The sequence below is a fragment of the Microtus pennsylvanicus genome, chromosome 3 (assembly GCF_037038515.1).
Source record: "Microtus pennsylvanicus isolate mMicPen1 chromosome 3, mMicPen1.hap1, whole genome shotgun sequence".
In the NCBI taxonomy this organism is placed as follows: Eukaryota; Metazoa; Chordata; class Mammalia; order Rodentia; family Cricetidae; genus Microtus; species Microtus pennsylvanicus.
The window spans coordinates 137,958,984-137,981,257 of NC_134581.1; the positions used below are offsets into that span (position 1 = coordinate 137,958,984).

Below are 22,274 nucleotides of genomic sequence, written 5' to 3' on the forward strand. Positions count from 1 at the left end.
TGCAGAGAAGAGAAATGCATTACTCAATAGCCCTCGCTGACGAAATGCCAGACTCCAGATTAATGAAAGAGTTGCTAGGACCGGATTAATAAAAGAGTTTCTAGGACTGGAAGCCCATGCTTTTCCTGCCAAATTGCTCGAGGACAGCCATATTCACAATAGATTCAGGAAAACTGTATTATGTCCATAATTATTCCCTCCACAGTAGCCTGGAAACACTCTCTGCTCCCTCGTTTGCGATCTCTTGACACTTGGTCCCCACTCAACCCTCTGCATCCTACACATTCTGTCTCCTCCAGGGATGTGTGCCATCATGTCTGAGAACCCAGTGACACATGAGACAGCCCCTAGACCAGAGAACATATATTCAGCTCCCATTTCCATAGTGACATGGCAATGAGCTGGTGTTAGTTGTAGAAAGCTAAATCAGTCTCAAAAATTTCTGTCTTTTGTAATTTCTGTCTGTAAACAGTTCTATATGTTCCAGTTCTGGGAGTCTGACTGTCCCAGCAATGCCCAATGGGTCTGAAATGGAGATGAAGAGCTAGGTGATCTTGGGGCCAGTCTCCTCAGTCTTCGGAGTCAAGGGCTTGGGTCTTGAACACTGATTATTTTAGGTGCTCTGCTATGACACTGGAAAGTGCGGTCAGTGGAATCCATAACCTCTGAAGCTGTCTTTGCTTTTGTTTCAAGGTCTTGGAAGACTGTGATGGCCCTATTAAGAGCTGAGCTTCTTAACCTGGACCAAAGACCAGGAGGAAGAAGTCAGGCACGTGACCAGCCTGGCCTCTAGAGGCGCACACATACATCTAACTTTGGCTCACAGGTGACCTAAGCAGATGCAGGCAAACTGCATTAGGAAGGCTGAGAACCACTGGCCTAATGCTGTGACCCCTTAATACAGTTCCTCAAGTTGTGGAGACCCCCTAATCATAATATTGTTTTTATTGTTACTTCATAACTGTAATTTTGCAAAGGTTATGAATTGTAATGTAAATATCTGATATGCAGACAGTCTTAGGCAACCCCTGTGAAAGGGTCATTTGACTCCCCGCACTGAAAGGGGTCCTTACCTACAGGTTGAGAACCACTGGACTAAGCAAAGCAAGGCTGCATCAGAAAGGAGAGGCCAGCTGTGCTGAGATCACAGTCAGTACTCCCTACCTACCTGGGAAATGTTTCCTCTAGCCAAGAGCACATCCAGTCTGAACTGGACCCTCAGACAATCAGCCTGGCTGGTCGTGGGTCTGACCCAAAATATGGGGGGGAGCTTCAGATCCTGCCACTATCTCCCCAGGCCCCAGTATAATGGATCCAGATGCAAACTAATAAGAAACTTCAAGGATGAGTGATAAAGGAGGGGGGGCAGACCAGCACCTCCAGAGCGCAGGGTGATGGGCACATAGAAGGAATACAATAACATAGAAACTGAACATTTTTTATGTGCATGTATTTTCATGGTGTGTGTGCACACGCACGCATGTGTATGTGTGCATGTGTGCATGCGTGTGTGCATGTAGGCCAGAGGACATCCTTGGGTATCTTCTTTAGGTGTACTACCTATGCTCCTTGAGATAGAGTTTCTCCTTGGCATGGAGCTTACCAATGAGGTGAAACTGGCTGGCTAGTGAGCCCTCAGTGATCCTCCCGTCTCTGTCTCTCAGTGCTGAGATCGCAAGTACATGCCGCCACATCTACCTTTTTTTATATAGGTTCTGGGGATTGAACGCAGGTCTTGGTGCTTGCAAGGCAAGTCCTCTCCCACCTGAGCTTGCTCCTCAGCCCCAGAAATGGTATGAATTTTATTCTTCTGCTTTTGAATGTTTAAAAAAACTGTGGAGTTGAGTTGCTTTCATTTTTGACAAATAACTTTTTTTTTTCTCAATTCCCTCCGAGTCAGGATTAGTAAGTGAAGCTGTCTTCCATATGCCTGCAATTCTTTGGTTTACTTTAGGTCTCGAGGCAAGAACTGGGAAGGGGTCCATAGGAATGGCAGGGTGATTAAGATTATCTTTCTGGAAAACTTGTGTAAAAACAGCCTTGAAGTAGCTAGGTCAACTGCCAGCAGAGCCCCAGATCAGTTGGGTTTTCATGATAGCTCAATCGTACCAATCCCCTCTCCTACAAACTCAGATGAGTAAGTTATGGGTGTGTGCTTTCTTTATTTAACCAAGTCAGACCTGGTGGACTTCAGAATAGTGGCAGCCATTTTCCTAGTTAGCTGTAAAGAAGCCCAGAAGCCACCTGAACACAGGTAAGAGAAAAGGCGACACAGGTCCCTGACTTTTGGGCGCTGGTCCTTACCTGTGATCATGCTCAGTGCTGACAGGCAGGCTAAGGCTTGGATATCAAGGTTCAGGCTCTGCAAATTTAAAGAAAAGTCTTTAATGGAGTCGAGCCACTCCCCAAATCCACGAAGGCACTGAAGTCGATGCAGGACAAGTCCATTGCAGAACACAAACTTATCTTCAGCAGGGTTGGACCTGGGGGTGGGCAGAAGAGAGAGAGACACAGTAAATAGGTCTGCTCAGTCTGGCTAACACAGCAACATCCTAACCCCAAGGACCTGCATCAGCAAGGGGCAGCATGGGAAACTGTGCGGCACCATCATGAGCAAAGGCGTGCTCCTGGGAATGGACGACCTGACCGTCTGTCCTTGATAATGTCCTTAGGGAACAAGGGCTGACACCTCTGCTGTCTAGTGCTAGAATCAGTGGCTGACTTGTCTGAGGTAGAATGCGGAGAAGTCCTCAGAGACTATCAAGGGCAATGCTTCCCAACCTGTAGGCTGCAACCCCTTTGGCAGGGTCGAGTGGCTCCTTCACAGAGGTCACCTGAGACCATCTGCGCATCGGACATTCACATTACGATTCATTGTGAAGTAACAATGAAAGTAATTTTATGGTTTGTGGGGGTCACAGGAGTCCCTCACAGGCCCAGTCGGGTTCCCTCACAGGAGTGAGGAGAGGCTCATGAGAGCCTTACCTGAGATTACAGTCACTGGCTTCCTCCTGCCCTTATACAATCAGAAGTGCTTAATACTGTCCCACCCTGTTATATGCAGCCAAGGGAGGTGTTGAAGTTTATAGAAAGTAAATATTTCAGAAAACTGACTGAAGGGGGGGTGCCCTTCTAGGCAACATTGGCGAGGTCATTATCCATGTGAGGTGTGATATTTTGGTGACAGGTCTGGGGGTGCACCCATGTTCCCGTAATCAAATCTTCATATATGCTCCTGTCAGCCCAGAAAAAGTTCACCGTCCCGCACTTGGATGAAAGCATTTCTTTGACCTATTGATCCCCTCTCTGGGGTGAATAGATCTTTGTTATGAGGTTTCCTCAAGGAAAGTCAGACAATGGCCCCTCTCTGCAGTGAACAGGAGACTTCCCTTTGGGGCTCCGGAGTCAAGGCTTCTCCCTTATTTTCTTCAATGCCAGAAGCTGATAAGGCCCAAGGCTAGACACGACAATTCCACTATGTAAATTCAAAGCAACAAGTTTCTCCGAGTGCCAATCACAGAGTCAAGGGTGGCGGAATATTTTACCTCCTTGAACTTAAATAAGGGGGCTGGAGAGGGCTGTTTCTAAATATGCCAATAGTTTATACTGTGTCTGTAACCATCCTCTTTCTCTCTTACAAAAGGTGCCCTGGAACCTCTTCTTGGCCGTGATGTCTTAGCAGGGTAACCTTGAGCCCTCCTTTCATCTCTTTGGACTTCCTTTCTCTTATCTATGAAACAGGAATTTAATCATAATTTTCTAAGGTTGCGCAGGAATTAAATAAAAAATGAAGGTTTTTATTTTTTTTTTTTTGTTTGTTTTGAAAGCCCATGCACGGAGCCTAGCACACAAGAGGATTCAGAGAGTATTAGGTATAACTCATTCTCAATTCTGTGGGATCCTGACTTTAATCTCAGCTTTCCCTTAACTTTAAAAGGTCTTGCTCCATTTCTCTCTCTAGGTTGATGGCACTCACAAGCCAGTGTCTTCCTAACTGTGCTTCTGGAAGAATAGCTCTATTCATTCCCTCACTCAGCGGGTAGTTACTAAGCACCAAGGATGTGCAGTTCCTGGAGACAGGCTATGCAGAGAGCTTGGGGAAGAGTGGCGTCCACCTGCGTGGGGCTTATCTTCTGTGTAATCCTTCACTACGTGCCTAAGATGACAGGCAGGTCTCTACCAGCTCTCACGTGCACTGCATGGGCTGCAAGTTAAGCTAAACTCTAGCCACAAACTCCGCCCCATCTCTCCCTGGGATCCTCCCTATAGAGGGCAGATGGACAGAATATTATATATATTTAATTAATAATTTTAATATATATATTTAAGAAGGACATGTGTGGAGAGAAGCTTAGGTCTGAAGTTCAAGCTATTTGAAAAATCACTTCCTATTGGGCACGGCAGTGCATACCTGCGTCCCAGCACCCTGGAGGTTGGAGTAGGGAAGATTCCAAGCTCAAGATCTAAGGTCAGGCTAAGCTACCTAGTGGACCTATTTATCTATAAATAGACAAATAAATAAAAGATAGATAGATAGATAGATAGATAGATAGATAGATAGATAGATAAGGTAGGTAGAGAAGTAGGTAGGCAGGTAGGTAGATAGATAGGTAGATAAGTATGTAGATAGGTAGGTAGGTAGGTAGATAGGTAGGTAGGTAGGTAGATAGGTAGGTAGATAAGCATGTAGATAGGTAGGTAGGTAGGTAGGTAGGTAGGTAGATAAGTATGTAGATAGGTAGGTAGGTAGGTAGACAGTAGATAGAATTCATGTATTCCTCATGTTTGCTTCCACTGAACACTATAGAGTGAACCAAATCTTTTGACCCAAGAACTCAGCTGTGAAACTAAAGCCCTTCAGGAATGTTACAACAGTCACTTGTGAAACAGAAACTCAGAAAGCAAACCCAGAATTTCCACAAATAGCATCTGCACCCCAAGAACAGTCCTAGAGCCACAAACTTGAGTGACCACAAAAGCCATCCTCTATTTTGCATAGAAAAGATCTGGATTCCTAGTGAGGCAATACTCGGCTCAGAGCCCGTGCCTGTGTCTGCTCCCCTAGACCTCAGACTGGTACCCGGAGTCCTGGGCCATTCCGCCGTTCTTTCTATCCCCCACTGATCAGTGCTTTAATGTCTGAATACATTTCATCTCCGCCTGGTCAACAAACTCCCTGCTGTTACAAACGAGAGGGCTGAGGAAAGATAAAATACTAGAACATACCTGATGGAAAGTCTAAGAACAAACAGCTCCAGAAAGGCTGATTCTATAAGTAACGTCTGATCTTCTTTGGGGAGATCAGTGAACCCCGGGATCTTTTCTGCCCAGCTCCTGGACACGTCGACGGAGGCCGTCAGGAGGTTGTAGAACTGGTGCACGTGCTCGGCATCTGTGCCTGCAGTGGCCTGGTCAGTGGGACAGTACTGGAAGGCAATGCACAGAGAGCATTACCCTGACTGCAAGGGGATGGTGCCATCTTTTGAGAATGACTCTGTCTAGCTGTCAGTGCCTGAATCCTACCCCCCTTTATAAAACCCATTAACATCCACAGCCTCGTCTGATCCCCCAATGACCCTGGGACATAAAATAAAATGACTTTATTTTTGTTATCCAACAGATGGAAGTCCCTTCAAGTCCCATCAGTGCAGGGACTTGGCATCATCTGGGGAGCTTTAGGAAGCACTCACGTTCTCAGTTCTGCCCCCCAGAGAGAAAGATTTAAGTGGCCTGTGGTGAGGTCTACCCACTGGGAACTTTAAAAGCTCCACAGATGAAACCACAGAGCATCCCACGGGAAAAACCACTGTCCACACGGAAACCACTGCCCTAAGGTCTTGGGTCTGAGTAGGACTTCTGGCTCTATGGGTTCTGCTGTAACATTGCGGTCTCCCTAAAAGATGGCCCCAATAAGGATCCAGAGATTTCGTCACTAAACTAGTAGCATCAACAGCACCTGGTAATGCGCTAAAAATGGCAACCCCAGGCCTGCTTCATCAGAAACTCTGGGGGTGGGTCCAACAGGCTGCTTCTTATCAGAGCCGACGGTTCTAATGTACACGGAAGTGTGGAGAAAAAACACACACAATTAAACAGCAAGAGAAAAGATGATTGATTTTTGCTTGCTGTTGATGGATTTCTATGAGATAAATCTGGAAGTGTATGTGGTGGGTGGTGGCGGGGTTCCTGCGTGGCAGAGCCCAGACAGCTATATGCCACCAGACTTGGGGATTGTGGCTGCTTGTATTAATCAAAATTAGATCAAATCAAGACTTCAGTTTCTTATCACACTAGCCATATTTCAGGTACTTAAAAGTCAAGGGGGGTAGGGTCCATGTTCATCATCACAGAAAGACATACTAGATAGCGCGGGCCAAGGAACATGGGGGCAGAAGGCGGAGAAGAAGAGGCGAAGACAACATAAAAGGAGGAGGGGGAGGAGGGTTCTCTAAACCTTTGGGCTACTCTGGTAAAGGCGTTTGCCTGACTTGATGGAGGCAGAACCTTTTCTGCATCAGGCAGGATGATCTAGGCGGCACAATGAAGATAGAGGGAAAACAACAGCCCAGAGGTGTGACAGATGCAGTGTGAACAGGTGTGTCACTTCCCTAGTGTTCACAGTGCAGAACAACCTTGCAGCCCTGCCCCCTGGATCCTCACCAGACAGGGCTTTGGGTCCTTATTTTATAAGTAAGGGAACTGAGGCCTGGGGAAGCTCTGAAACCTTCTCAGGTTACATAAGTGACAACGGTAAGCTGGGGTTTACGTGCCTGGGATTTTAAGTCCTATGCCTCTTGACTTTGGTTTTTATGTTTTGAGACAGGGTCTTACTATGGGGCCACGGCTGGCCTGAAGCCCACTACATGGACTAGGCTGGCCTCAAACGTGCAGCAATCCTCTTGCCTCCGCCACTTGCGTGCTGGGCCTACAGGCTGCCTGTTAGTTAAGATGTCTGATGGTAGCTGAGGATGCAGTTTCCTACTTACACAGAATGACTAAGGCTCTGGCATTTAATCCTCAGCACCCCTGAAACGTTTTGGAAAGGGTTGATGCAAAGGCTCAAACTCACAGCCATGTACATGTTACACGTTACCTGTACATGCACAGGTAAGCGCTCTACTACTGGACTACATCCCCACTGACTTTATTTGTGGCACAAGAATAGTCAAGGTGGGTACCTAAGTTTGCCACAAAGCCCAGACCTGATTGGAGGAGAAGCAGTTGATGAGAAGCAGGCAACGAACAACAAGGCACACCTGTAAAACCTGCCCCGCGTGGAGAGGTGAGATTCTACAAGTAAGCTTCCCCCAGAAGCAGTAAGGTATAAAAGTACAGACGCTGGATGTTGAGCTCACGAACCTTAACCCTGGTTTTATTTCGGCCCCTAATTTGTGAAATATGGTATTGAGGCCCAGTTTTCTTCTCCATGGAATAGGGATAATAACATCTTTAGAGCTCTGTTGTGATGGCCTTGCTATGGGAAGGGCCTGCGAGGTAGAGTGAGTTAAACAGCAGACCTCAGTGACATTACTGATAAGGAGTTCCAACAGTGTCGCCGTCCCTCACCTTCCATTTATTGAGTGTGGGCTGTGCTGTATTAAAAACCGAAGTTTTCTAATTTTCACTGTAACCATCTAAGATCTTGTAGCATCCAGTCTAGTTCAGAGCCCTGCGTCCCTTTTTTTCCCGACAATCTCACAGTTTGCCTGGGATTTTATGAGGCCCCAGATACTGGGTGGTATCATGAAACAGGGGAACAAGTCCAGGAGACAGAGGCAGCTCCCTTCTGAAAGACCTCTGAAAAGGCCATGAGACCCTGGAGTCCACAATTTTTATTTATTTATTTACTTAACACGTACTCTCTTTACTGGAGGAGAGCGGAGAGAAGAGATCAACTTGTATTTCTAGACAAATCGCATAGCGGCTGCCCCACGCCTGCTGTAGCCTCTGGGTGCCCAGCGGATTAGCTAATTGCTGTTTCTCCTGCCTCGTGTGTTCAAAGTTTCTAAATATTGCTAAGCCACACTAGGTATGATGCTGTGGCCTAGAATAGGACACTAGTCCTGCATGATTTTGTTTTTAAATAGTGGCTTGATTGGAGGAAGAAAAGTCTAAAGGGCTTGCAAAGTCCTCACTGAGAATAGGAGCCCCAGTTTACCGCTCCCTACATTAGCTTCCCCTAAACCAGGGCTCATGGATCAACCACAGCTCTGCTTCCAGTGTTTGCTCAGAAGTCACTAGAGCATGCAGTTTTCACCAGGGTTCTCTGCAGGCAAAGCCCTGCTGGGCTCATGGTTCATGCCTCCTGCATGGTAAGAGCAGTCCCTGCCTACTTGGGGCGTGAACTTTGCTTTCATAGAGCTCAGCAAAGAAAAAACAAACAAACAAACAAACAAAAAAACAACAAAAAAACCCTCCACAAAACCAAAGCCCAACAGGCCCAGCTTCCCTAACTGCAAACCTTCTGGGATTCACCCGCAGTTAGTTATTCTTGTCCAAGTCCCAAAATTCTGGAACCAAAACTAGGTGCAACCTGAATTACCCGTAACAGGTGGGTCAGCACCCAATGATATGGGAAGAGAAGGATCACGTGTGTCCCTCTGAACATATAATTTAAAGAAACAGGCCAAAGATTCCAGATACTCTGTCTGGCTTAGCCATTTAAACCTGGCCATGGAAGAGCTGGAACCCATCTGTGCCTGCTTACAGTGTTTTAATATCGCCAAAAAAACCCTAAAAGCTATTTGCTCATTGATTGTTGCACAGAAGCATAGACCAAATACAGAAAGAAATTTTCTTTTAACGAACTTTTGTCTCTGTTTCTGCTAATGTTTAATGTCAGCCTATTAGGACACTTGGTCCACCAGAATCTGACTTTAAGTTCTAGTTAGAGGTGTAGCTGCCTCTCCACCATCAGCATGGCAGGATGCAGACTTCTCCAAAGGAGAATTGTTTGGTGCACACAGCAGCAGATGGACATGGGCTTTAACCCCCACAGACTGCTCACTGCATTCGGCAGCAACCGTGGGGGTCAGGTTTCAGCAGTGGCCCAGGCCTCTAAGTTATTCAACTGAAGAAAAGCACTCTGAAAATTAGCCACGTGATGCTTTAGGAGCAGAACAGAGCTGAATATGCATCGCACTCTCGGCTCTTGATAAATATGTGAAGTATCTGAAGGAAATGGCTTCCCTCCCCACAGCCCCCTTAGTAAGTTACTTTTCTCTCAGCCTTTATATCTCTATAGATGATAGATGTGATCCTTATCTAAGTTAAACTATGTAAACATAGTCATGGGTTCTTTGCTTTGAAGTGTGCCATTTTAGGGCTAGAGAGATGGTGGAGTGTATAAAACATTTGCCACATAATCATGAAGAACTTTGATAAAAGTCAGGTGGGCATGAAGGCCCACCCATAATCCTAACCTGCTAAAGGTGGAGGAGACAAGAGATCCTGGTAGCAACCTGGCTAGCTAGATTAACCAGCTCCACGTTCATGAGAGATCCCGCCTCAAAACATATGGTGGGGAGTGACAGAGGACACCAGACACCAGTCTTTGGACTCCACAAGCCGTGTGCATGGTCACCCCACACACGTACCCACATACACTGGAACATGTCTACACACCACACATACACATACATGTGCTGATGAGCAAAGTGAAGTTTTAAAAATCGGTACTGAAAAAGATAGGTGACGAATATATTTTTCCCAACTTCCTCCTTTTTTGGTCTGTCAGTGTCCCTCTACTAGAAAAACTAAAACAAAAAACAAACAGCCAAAACCACTACGGGTGATATTTCCAGTACCTTCTTTATCTCTCCTTGGCAGATAAGTTCCCTGAGAGCAGAGCTTTGTCAGATCCACTGTCCACGGACCCCTGCCCTATGTATTTGTTAAGTGAATTTAGGGCTTCCTGGAAATTTTATAGCTCATCCTTTCTCATCCCTAAGAAAAGCTGGGGCTTTCAAAGTAAAGTTGAATTGTCATTGGTGGCTCTCAAACCTTACAATGCCAAAGAATCATCAGAGGCTATTGTTAAAATAAAGATTATTCTGGCCTTCTCCTTTCAAGTCTAAAATCAGCAGGTCTGGGTGCAACCCAGAGGAACCTGCTTGTTAAAGCAAACACTGCCGTCCTTTGTGGATGAGGCAGTCTGGGTATCACATTCAGGGAAACTGTGGTCCATACTCAGAGTGGAAATCTATGTAGCCACTGTAACAATGGGAGGGTTTGGAAGAAGAGGACTAGAAGGGCCCACAGAAGTGCACTGGGTCTAATCTCTTCACCATTTAAAGTGGAGGCCTTCACCGTAGAAACTGGTTGATGCCACCCAGTGAATTAACTGGGAAACATCCTCCCCAAAGCTTCCTGAAACCAGCATTGACAGTCTTCACGCTGTGGTCTCTGTAAGCCTACCATGTGCTGGCCGTGTTGGGTCTTAAGGCTACCTCATTAGCATTTAAGTGACATTTGCTAGTGTCTGGTTTGATGTGAGCAATAGTTCTCGTAGTTGCAGGCTGTTACTGCACTAAGTGGCACCGATTACCAGAAAACATCCTGGCGTGCTGAAAAATACTTGGAATGACCAACTAATGAGGACATTAAGTATATTTCCTCATTAGTAATCATGCAGGCGCTGAAGACAAGCCCGGTATCTATATATACTTGTATTGCTAAATTAAAAGCAACTGTGGGGCAGGGAATAGCAGCATCGCGGGTGGAAACAAATCAAATGTGACATGTTTTGACTGCGCTGATGTACAGTGATCTGAGCTCATTTTTGAGGGAGAGAAGTTTGGCCCACAGGAAAAGGGAAGGTTCCGGAGCCAGGAATGCGTCACAGAGCTCAGGAGGGCTCGTCCTGGCCTCTTCAAACATTCGCTCCCTCTGCGACTTGGAACAAAACCCTTCCTTTTTCCACATTCGGGGAGAAAAGGGTTCACTGGGTTTCTACCTTTCAGGCACATACCCTGCTACATGGAGATTAAAAGGCACTGGCTGGCAGACACTTCCCTCTCTCTCTGCTGACCTAATCACCGGGGAGAGCAGCTAGCATTGTTAGTAGACTGTACTGGTCAAATCCACTGTCAGGCTCAAACTTGACAGGACAACTCCTTGTCTAACATACAATAAGCTCTGAATACATGCTAAAACGTTAATATCAGTAGCTGAGAGGGGGATTGGGTGGTTGCCAAGGTACAGAAAACAATGAGTTTTTTTGAATTTAATTCTAAATGAATTGATTTTTAAAAAAAAGCTATAAGGCTGGAGAAATAGCTCAGAGGTTTAGAGCACTTGCTGCTCTTTCAGAGGACCTGGGTTCAACTCCCAGCTCCCACATAGGGTCTTACAACCATCTAACTTCAGTTCCAGGGAAGCAGATGCCCTCTTCTGACCTCTATGGGCACCGGACACCCACGTGGTACACAGACATACACTCAGGCAAAACACTCATATACGTAAAAAAAAATCTAATAATATTATACAAAACTACCATAAAACATGAAGATATAAAATACATATTACTATTATCATAGTTTTCTAAAAAATCAAATTAATTTTTTACTTAAAAGCTAGTAAATTAGCCAGGCGGTGGTGGCACACGCCTTTAATCCCAGCCCTCCGGAGGCAGAGGCAGGCAGATCTCTGGGAGTTCGAGGCCAGCCTGGTCTACAAAGGGAGGACAGGCTCCAAAGCTACAGAGAAACCCTGTCTCGAAAAAAAAAAAACCTAGTAAATTGTCATTAGCAGAGACAATATGATGACACAGAAGCATCCCCTTGAGTGACTGTCTCATCTCAGTCCTGTTACCAGTCTTAGGCTAGAGAATTTGACCTGCTGAGACTTCATTTAGTCCTCTGAAAACATGGTGGGGGAGGGGAGGTTGTCTTAGATGATCTCAAGGTCATTCAGTGTTGTGGTCTCATAATTAAAAAATTTTAAGGGAAGATATCAATCATACAAGCTTAGTTTCAGGCAATGACAATCTTTAAATAAAATACTGGCGTTATAATTTTGGTGGCAGAGTTGAGGACTTATGTGAAAATATTTTTATGCTGGTGTCTGGCTCAAAGTAGGCATTTTGTTTCATTCATTTGGGAAAGTTCTTTTCTTTTCCTTGTTTATTTGTTTCTGTGTATGTGTGTGGACACTCCAGTGCCATGGTGTGGGGTTTGGTTGTCTCCATTTACCATGGAGTTTCTGGGGACTGAACTCAGGCTATTGGGGTTGACAGCAAAAGCCTTTGCCCATTGAGTCATCTTGTCTGTTTCATTAATTCTGTGTTCTAAGTTTGTCCGTGTATCTGTATATAAGGGTATAAGCATATATGTGCACACTTGTGTGTGTGGAGACCAGAGGTCAATGTCCAGTGAGTTCTTTGACAATTCTCCACGTTTAAAATTTTTCTAATTATTTGAAATATATTGTCTTTGAAAATCTCATATATGCATTGTCTTAGTCACATTCTATAGTTGTAGAAACCCCATTGCCAAGGCAACTCACAAAAAGAAATCACTTAACTGGGGGTGTGCACATAATATCAAAGGTCTAGTCCATTATTGTCATGGCAGGAAGCATCATGGTACACATGGTACTGCAGCACTGATTCAGAGCTATATCCTAATCTGCAGGCTGAGAGAAAGAGCCTGGGTCTGGTGGAGGCTTTTAAAGCCTCAAAGTCCACCCCCAGTGACGTGCTTCCTCCAACAAGGTCACACCTACTCCAACAAGTCCATACCTCTTAATCCTTCTCAAACAGTGCCACTCCCTGGAAACTAAGCATTCAAATAATGTGATCCTATGGGGTCCATTCTTATTCAAACCACTACATGCATACAATGAATGCATTTTGATCATATTCACCCCACCTCCTTTTCCTAATTCATTTTAATTTTGAGAAAGATTCCCACATGGAATTTGGAGTTCACCACTGGCTAGACTGGATGGCCAGTAAATCCCAGGGATCCTGAGACACTGTCACCTCACCAGCTCTAGAATTTCAAGTATATGCTTCTGGGGATTTGAACCAGGTATTCATTCTGGGGTGGTATGCACTTTACCAACTTGGACATTGCCTCAGCACCAATTCCAATATTTTTATAGATACAAAGTCAAGTTACATAAATATGTATATTTTATATATATGTATGTATGTGCACACACACATGAAATATACACATTTTTCTATATTTCTGCATGTAAGTATTTACAGCAAGGAACCAAAAAGTAAACCTCAGAATCATAAAGCCTGTAAGAGTTTGAAAGGACTTAATGTCATGCACAGAACCCTTTGTGGAGAATCCTGCCCTGTGCTGTCCTTGAATACTCCTTGGCTTGCTGATCTCACTCTGACTCAGTTGGTGTGGACAGAGAACTAGTCTTGAGAGCAGCTTTGAAGACAGGCTCTCCCACCCCCGCCACCATCTTCTTTCTCTAGATTTGCCAAGGGGAACAGAAGTATTCTTTTTCTTTTTGATACAGGGACAAGAGAGTGAGAGTGACCTAATTTCTACAAACCTCCCTTTCTGTCTATATAGCTTCCTTTTTTTAATTCTCCAACCATCGCTTATAAGTTTCCATAAACAGGGTATCTACATTCCCCTTAAATCTGGTCTTGGATTGAACTCAATCCTTGACGTGTGATCTGAAAGGACAGTCCATGAGACCATACGGAATTAAATTCTGGTCCCATACTTCTCCCACAGCAGGTAATTTAGCACCCCTCCATGCTCACACACACACACACACACACACACACACACACACACACACACACCCTTTGTTGGATCATACTAAGTGTCTGTGGAACAAACTCCTGAATGAACCACTGACAAGCCAAAGCTCTCCCCTTTAACAAAATCTAAATGTTGAGCTTCACATTTATTTTTGTTAACTTTCTCCGTGATGGTTTCAGCCCTTCCTGTTCCAACCTGTCGAGATCGTTTCGAATGTTGGTACTGACATCCATCATATTAGCAGATCCCTCCCAGCTTTCTGTCATCTGCAAATGTGATCAGCATGCTCCTGTGTCTTCTTCCAAGTTTTGGATGAAAGCTCACTGTATTTTTTAAAAAGTCTTTTAATTTAGTTGATTTTGGTCCAATTTTTTTTTTTGATAATTTTGTAGAGCTATCTAAACGCAGGAGAACCCAAGCGATGAAGTTCAACCTGATTTCCAAAACAATGCGATTAAAATAAATATGCTTTGCAAAATTGAGCTAGGCCTCAAAGGTAGCATCAGCACAACCCAGACTTTGACATGGGCAATCTGTATTTGGGGCAAAGCTAACAATTAAATTGGATAAATGTTTGTGGATGAAGATGATGACTCCAGACTAACAGACTGAACAGTGCAGAGACAAGCAAACACACTGGATTGATTTTTTTCAATGTAGAGACAGGTCTCAGCTGGGACAACACGGAGGACTGGGGAGATACTGCCATTGCATGAGAAACCAGGCCACGGAGACTGATAATTAGATACTTTGTGGATACAGTACCATTCGCGGTGTGTGTGTGTGTGTGTGGTGTGTATAACTTTTCTGGATTGACCATCAGTAGCAATGTCAAATGCCCTGGGACAATGTCAGATTGTGTGCCACAACCTTAGCTAAAGCAGTGTCTATAAGCCTCCTTGATGCAGAGAATTACAGAGGGAGAGGCAGAGGTGCTTGGGGGGGAGGGAGTCTTCATGCCCAATTAGTAATCCCCACCCTCACTGCACGCAGAGTGTGAAATGTGACTCCTAACTTGGACTCTGATAGATGTGTTTTGCTTTGTGACCTTGGGCCAGTCAACTTTTTCACCTCTCTTTGTATTGATTTCCTTATTGGACCACAGGGATAAAGACTTATCTTAGTGGTGCTGCTACATGGCACTGGACAGTGGAGTGCCTGTACTTACTAGCACATTTGATAAACGGCCAGAGTAAAAAGTTTGGTCAAAGTAACGATATACAAACAATCCTGGGAAGCGGATAATATTAGCAAATAACAAAGATGAGGAAACTGAGGCTTTAAAAGATCAGTTTCTCAAGGTCACCTAGCTAGTAAATGCTGGCCCTGGGATTTTCTTCTAGCCTTGCCTGCTTTCAAAGCCTGAGCCCCCAGTCAGTGCATTATTCTGTTATACTATTATACTGCTTGAGACTTGACTTTCATCAGGAGATGCTACTTAAAATCAGAGTAAGAGTCCTCAACCTTTGGTGCTGAGGATATACCATACTACTTATAGGGAGTCTTGTGATCAGGCGTAGGGAGGGCTTTGCTGCCTAGAATGAGGGTAGGGAGGAGGGCAAGAAGATCTCAGCATGTACAGCATCAGTTCTGTTAACACTGCAACCTAAAAGGGGTCCACCCAGCAAAGGCTGTTCTTTGCCAGGCATTCACCCAGATGCTACAAATGATGAATTAGCCACGGGGAAGGCAATCAGATCGACCAATGGGATACCCCCACACGGGTCTCTTTTCATTCATGTTTCTAAGCTTGTCTTCAAGTGGAGGTAAATCCCCTTCCAGCTCATAGCAATGAGACAGTGTGATACAGTGTCTAACATGAAGAATCATTCAATAACCAGGGCCATTGTCTTCTCTCTCACCTGTACTGACTATATTTTACTAGAACTCTGCTTTCCAAAGTCCTATAAAAATGACCTTATTATGCTGGAATATTTCTCAAAAATCTTTTATGACCCTTTTCAGTGCTATTCAAATTTAAGGAAATCTGTAGGCTTCATACTGGTGAGATTTTTTTTATGATGTCCTACGTTAAATTAAAATGTTGATATGTTTTGGTTGACTGAAATAACAGCACTGGTAATCATTTGTTTTTTTTTTCAAAATGGTTCTGTCAGCCTTGTGTGTCTGATGCTCAAAACCCTCTTCTGCTGTTAAATACGGTAATCATTCCCACTGCAGGGAGGAGAAAGCCCAGCACGGGAGCCAGGTGACACAGGCAGGAGACAGAAAAGACAGCGTTCTAGCCAGACCTCCTGATGCCAAGGCCAGGACTTGCTCATCCCATGGTCTAATCCCCCCAAATAAGCAGCAAGCTAATCAATGAAGATGGAGTTGGGTAGACCGCTTAAGGATAACTTGGGGCTCACCCAGAGGGTTTGATCACAACGTGAGAAACACAATAGTCACGATTTCCAAAGAACTACAAGCTGTAGTTCCCCTGTTCAGCTTTTCGTTGGCACCACCAGGAACCCTGCAACCATATGTGCGACAGGGGTAGCCCTGTCAAGGTCATCGTTAAGGCATTTAGAGCTTCAATAAGGCAAAAGTTATTTGGTATAGTGAATGAACTAGTTGCTAAATGAAATGAAATCTATAGAAAAGGAAAAGGGGAGGCTACTGACTAGCACAGGGCCAGACGCAGTCGTCCAATCAACTCTTGTTACTATTGTCATGAATGGAGCAGCATAATCACTCAAGAGCATGCGTAGAACTTACTCTGGAATAATCCAGATCTCTGGGTGTCGCATCTGACAAAGCACGGACGAGGGCATTCATCATACAGATGGGAGGAGACGGTGGGGAAGGCTGCGAGGGCTCCTGCTGCAGTGGGCTCTTTGGTTTGGAAGGCAGCCGGCCTCTCCTCCCTTTCAGACTATCGGTACGCACGACTGATGAGACACAGAGAGAGAAAAAGCCAGGTTTAAAGATCGCATTCGGAATAGGCATAAATCACGAAAAGGAATCCAAACACATTAGAGCTTGGCACTGATGAATGAGCGCCACCGTTTCACAGCGGTGTTAAGTCTGGAATAATGCTCAGCAGTGACTGAGCTGAAATAACGAGGGGAAGAAAGTTATCCCATACTTACATGTGCTGATGAGTTAGCTCTGAAAATCTCCTTCTCAAATAGAACAATGGCTTTTTTTTAAAAAAAATTGATTTTTGAGAAATTAGAATAAGCAGTCCTCAGTGTTGGGTAAACATAGATACCATTAAAAAGAAAATGTTTGAAAGAAAGAGACAGTGGTAAATCTGCTGCCTCGATGTAAATATTAGCAGCTTTCACTGTTTGAGGTTATGCATAAGCAAACCGGATGGAAAGCGTGTGTTCTTACCTTCTTTAACCATGCCGACGCTGAGACACTTCTGGAATCGGCAGTACTGACATCGATTGCGGCGTCTCTTGTCCACTGGGCAGTTTTTATTTGCCAGGCAAACATATTTTGCATTTTTCTGCACCGTTCTCTGAGAAAACATAATGCAAGAGATAGTCAACTAATAGTTTCTGGAAAGAGGTAAGACCTGACAAGATGTATTTTAATTACAACGTGAAAAGCGACAGTGCAATTTGTATAATTAGATAAATTTAATTTCCTAACACGCTAGCCTGCAGGAAAAACAATTTTATTAGTGTTCCTGGCTGACAGTGGAAATCATCTTGGGTTGTTCTGAAGCGGGTCTCAGGAGGCACCCAGCTCTGAATGATAAAATCATATCTGAAATTACCAGGTCAACATATCGTACCTCAGAGGATTAGATTATCTCCACTTTTAATATCCCCCTGGGAACAATTTTCTACTTGTTCTACTCCCCTGATTATTGCTGACCTTATTAAAATAAAATCAGAATTATCTGGGCTGTCCTATGTATGGCATCACTATTGTAAGCCAGATAGCACAATAACTGATTTTGTTACTCAACAGAGATGAAATCATACCGAGTAAAGGCAAGAGTTTGTCTTGTGAAAATATATAGGAAATAATATTTTCTTTCTAAAATATATAGGGAGTCATCTTTTGATTAAAAAGTAAATCCACGTGATTGCACTACTTGGCTCACTCTCTCTTTAAAGGATACATATAATAAACTGTCCATTTCCGACTTCCAATTCTTAAAGTTGGATAGAAAAATCACTATCATATCCATGAAAGAAAACCCTAAGCCGAGTAAGAACAAGAGAAAGAAATATGACTGTCACATACATCCCAGTATTTCATAAATGACTGTTATTATTGACACCAGAAAGAACCACATTGTCAAAGACACATCATAGAACTCGATGTTGGAGATAAAAATAACATCACAGTTTTCTGAATCACGTAGAATTTTGGAATAAGACACAGAGCAATAATCAGACGTAATCTTATGCTCCAAAGGTAAAACGATGCTCCAAGAAAACAAACAACCAAAAACCCCATGGAAACCTCTGCACAGGTGTTTGTGTTTTTACCACTTAGGATAGGATGAATCGCTCTGAAAGGACCTGGCCTACACAAGTCCACCCAGAGCAGAGCTCTGAATTCACTTGGGAATGAAGTCTGGGCTATGCATTAGACGAAGTTCAGGCAAACTGTTTTGGGTTCAAGATTCTAGTTTCCCTCTGACTCTTTGTTTTCCAGTCTTCTTATTTCCCAAGTTTCAGTTTTACCCTGTCACCTTTTCATTTCATTTAAGAGAGTGATGACACACAGGCCAAGACCACCTACGCCAAGTCTGAGACATGGCTGCTGGGTCTACATGCAAAACTCGGAGAGGAAGACTTGCGGGGTTTCAGCACCTCCATTCTCTGTATTGACAGGAGCCTTTCACAGAAGCACTCTTCCACAGAACACGCCCCTACCTCCTAGCACTCTTTCTCCACACTGTCCTCGAGGCCATGTGCCCATTTACTTTAGATAACACATTTTCCCCATAGCCTGAAGCCTTCCCCACATCTGTGAACATCTGCACAGTGTAAGGACCCAGAGATCGTTACAGTTCAATCACCGAATTCCCATCATTAACTGCACTTCATGTCACATTTTTAAAGAATTCAATTTAATGGTAGAAAGCCACTGGGTAAATCCGGCTCCGGTTCCCTTAATTAACAGATCTGTGGGGTGGTCCAACCCCAGGCTGCCCCCACCCTTTCAAGTATAGATCTGTTTCCAAGGGGATGGTGAAGAAAAGGGAAGTTGTTGGGGAATGCTGCTGCACACTTTTAGACTTGGGATGGTAGACTCCCATGTTGCAATGAGTTCTCATTGATCTGGGGATGGTTCTAATGTAGTCTTCATTCAACTCTTACGGGAATATCTTGCTTTTCTCCCTTCCTGCTGATCGTTCATTGCCCTTCAGCATTTCCAGTGAAATGCCATATATATAAAAAAAATCAAACCTGCTAAAGGGATGTAGTTACGTGGAAGTAGCTCTGGGAGGTGAGAGAAAAAGGGAGGAGGCTAGCCTGGGCTTGGGCTCTTGCTCAGTGGTAGAGCACCTGCCCAGCAAGCACAAAGCTCTGTGTTCCAACACTAAGAAAAAAAAACAAAGGCTAGCCTTAAAAGGAAGTTCCGCCCTTAAAATGCTATAAGCTTGTGTATCTGTAGAGATTTAACATAGCGACATCTATATCCGAGCGTCCTGTCATCTACCTAGAGAATTCAATGCATGACAAGATAACCATCGTCACATCAAAATTAACTGCCTGTTGGATATATGTCCAGCTACCAGCATGTACATTGTCATAAATACTTCAGAGTTTCCGTTCATTAATAACTAATGTTTTATGGCTCTTTAAAGACTAGGAAGTGCTCTTGTATGCTGCTTTCTTATTTAATACAGATTTTCTCTGGGTGTGAGTCAATGGCTGGGAAATTAAGATCTAGCAAGAAGACTTATGGCCAATGTTATAAACTGGTAGGTGGTGACGAGTTAGGATTCCTACTTGAATCTTCCAGCCCCAAGTTCAGCATGCTCCTAAATATACTCTATTTGCCCCCCCCAATCCTCGTCACCCAATCAACATTCCACTTCACCTAGGTCATCTGTGTGGGTCTGCGCATGCCTGAAGTATCAGTCGGTTAGGGTGTAAAGAGAGTAAGACAGAAATGTCTAGAACCATCAGAGACTCAATGAAAAGAGAAAGAACAAGAGAATAAGCAAGCTGATTCCCCCCCACACACACACACAAACACACACACAAGCACACACACCCATCAGATGTTGAAAGACTATTGAACTCTAGGGTCAAGCGAAACCAGTGGCCTCTATCCCACACACAAGCCATGCCACTGCCCAAGCCTGCCCAAGGCATACTCTCTAGGGATCAGTTTCTTTGCTGGTAAATATGGTGAGCTTGATGACACTCCCACTGTAAAATTCTTCACTGTGTCTATGAGAGAAGGATCAACGTGGGTACTGTGTCTGTGTACAGACCTAAGGAGGCAAGTGTTTCTAGAGGACAGGGTAGATTGGCCAGGCCTGAGTTCTACCTTCCTCCCGTCTATTGAGGAAGCTGTCCCAAAATGACTCTAGCTGGTTTACCCCCCCAAATTTGCCACTGCAGAACTATGAAAAGGAGGCGTTGGGAGCACACAGGTATGAGTGGACCCCCTGTCTCCACCTCACTCTGAGGATGAGTTCTGTGACAGCTGGCTGACCTCTCTGAACCTCCGTTTTCTTCTCTAAGAAACAAGAATAATTATCCTCTATCTTAAAAGCACAGGGAATACAAACAGCTACTGAGTGACCAAAATTCAATCTTAAGTCTGTCTGATTCTAGACTTGCAGCTCTTTCTGTGAAGACTGAGAGACAAATTCCCAGGTCTGCCATACAGGCAGTATTCTCTCAGACACTCTGGGTATGTATAGGCAAGGAGGGATAATAAGGACCTTTGGGCATTATTGAAGTTTAGAAGTTGCAGAAGTTCCTGCCCAGGAAACAAACAAACAAAAAAATCAAACAAATAAAAACCCAAACGCTCAGAAGGCAATGTCAGCTCAAGAGGTTGGGGCGGACCCATCAAGTTCATGGACAGCTTGAGTTTAAAAGCCCTGAGAAAGACGGGTCTGAAGTCCTAGCTAGCCTAGGAATAGGATGCATTGTGAGTAGGCTTTCAAACTGGCAGGGGCAAGAATGTTGCTAAACTCACTTAGCTGTCTCAGCAAGGTGCCTGACTGCAGAGCGGAGGAAGCACCTGGAGGAGGCATGCTCTCACCTTGAAGAAGCCCTTGCAGCCCTCGCAGGTGCGTACCCCGTAGTGCTGGCAGGCAGCATTGTCCCCGCACACCGCACAGGTGCCCTCGCCGGATGATGAGCTCCTGTTGGGTGGCGATGGCAGGCTAGGGCTCTCTCCCAGCAGGCTGGACGCCGTAGGGGAGGCTGTGAGGCCCAGCGGTGGAAAGGTCAGCGTGGCCGTCCTCTTGGCCAGCGGGAGCCCGTAAGGGTGGCCCTCGAGTGCAGCAGCTTGGCTGCCGGCGGCGGCCGCGGCTCCTAGGGGTAGGCTGAGTGCAGCGGCGCCTGTGGGGTCGTAGCCGAGGTGGTGGCCGCCCGCTGGGCTGGGCGCTGGAGGGTGCGGCGGCGAGGGCTTGAAATGGAAGAGCGGGAAGCGCGCGGCAGCCATTGGGGGAACCGCCTTCATCTGCGGGTCCAGCAGCTGGCCCGGTGCGATGCAGCCAGGCGCCGAGGACAGCTCGTCGTCCCACAGCGCCCCCGCCTGCGGGGGGAAGACTGGCGTGGTTGGCGTGGACGGCGGAGACTGCTTGAAGTACATGGAAGTGCTGGGCACGACGTCGTCCTCAGGGCCAGAGGGAGGAGGAATGGACGGCTGCTGCTGCTGCTGCTGGTGATGGTGGTGATGGTGATGATGGTGGTGGTGGTGGTGGTGGTAGCCGTGTTCACGGCCCTCTTCCATCTTGATCAAAGGCCGTGGCCCGGAAGGTGGCATTTGGTACAGGCAGGAGGGCTTGAGTTCGCAGCTACTGGGGTAGCCCTCCATGAAGGTACTGAAGCTGGGCAGGGACGTCGTGGCGGTGGCCATGATCCCTGTGCTACCGAGGTCCATGGTCAGCTTGGCGTAATCGGGGTTCATGATTTCTGTGGTGTATTCCGAGCCATACGTCTGCGTGGCATAAGTGGACCCCGGAGGCGAAGGGCTATATTGGGCTTGCACGCAGGGCATATCTGCAGGGACAGAGACAGGGGCTCAGAAGCCAGTCGACACTCCTTTGCCAGCTGGATTCACTGCTTTTGAATCAGGAAACAGAGGAAGTGGCATCCTCTCCCACCTGCTGGCAAAGACTGAGTGCCCCAAGTTTACTTTCTTCCTTGGTGGGAAGACAGCTGAGTCCCTGATTGACAAAGGGGCATAGGATAGAACCTGACCTGCTGGGGATAACTTTACCCTCCCTTGCTCTGTTCTGCAGATCTGTATACAAATGTTTTCTTTCCCTCAAAAGCCCAGAGAAATTTTAAAAATAGCTAAAATCCTAAACAAAACCAACCGGAGTGGTCTCCCTAGCCATATCGAAGGCCAAGGAAAAGGAAGGGAATGCTT

The 22,274-nt window shown here is 45.4% G+C and overlaps 1 protein-coding gene across 1 annotated transcript in view; it reads right to left on the reverse strand.

The window, feature by feature from the left end:
• Nr4a3 (nuclear receptor subfamily 4 group A member 3) overlaps window positions 1–22,274 on the reverse strand; it is a 41,447-nt gene that overhangs the window by 13,462 nt on the left and 5,711 nt on the right. Inside the window, exons 3-7 of the mRNA XM_075967251.1 lie at window positions 20,937–21,901; window positions 17,076–17,205; window positions 16,455–16,627; window positions 5,227–5,426; window positions 2,305–2,483 (exon numbers count right to left, since the gene is read on the reverse strand). Of these exons, the coding sequence (XP_075823366.1) occupies window positions 2,305–2,483; window positions 5,227–5,426; window positions 16,455–16,627; window positions 17,076–17,205; window positions 20,937–21,899 (1,645 nt within the window). The 5' untranslated portion in view covers window positions 21,900–21,901. The remainder of the gene's footprint in view (window positions 1–2,304; window positions 2,484–5,226; window positions 5,427–16,454; window positions 16,628–17,075; window positions 17,206–20,936; window positions 21,902–22,274) is intronic.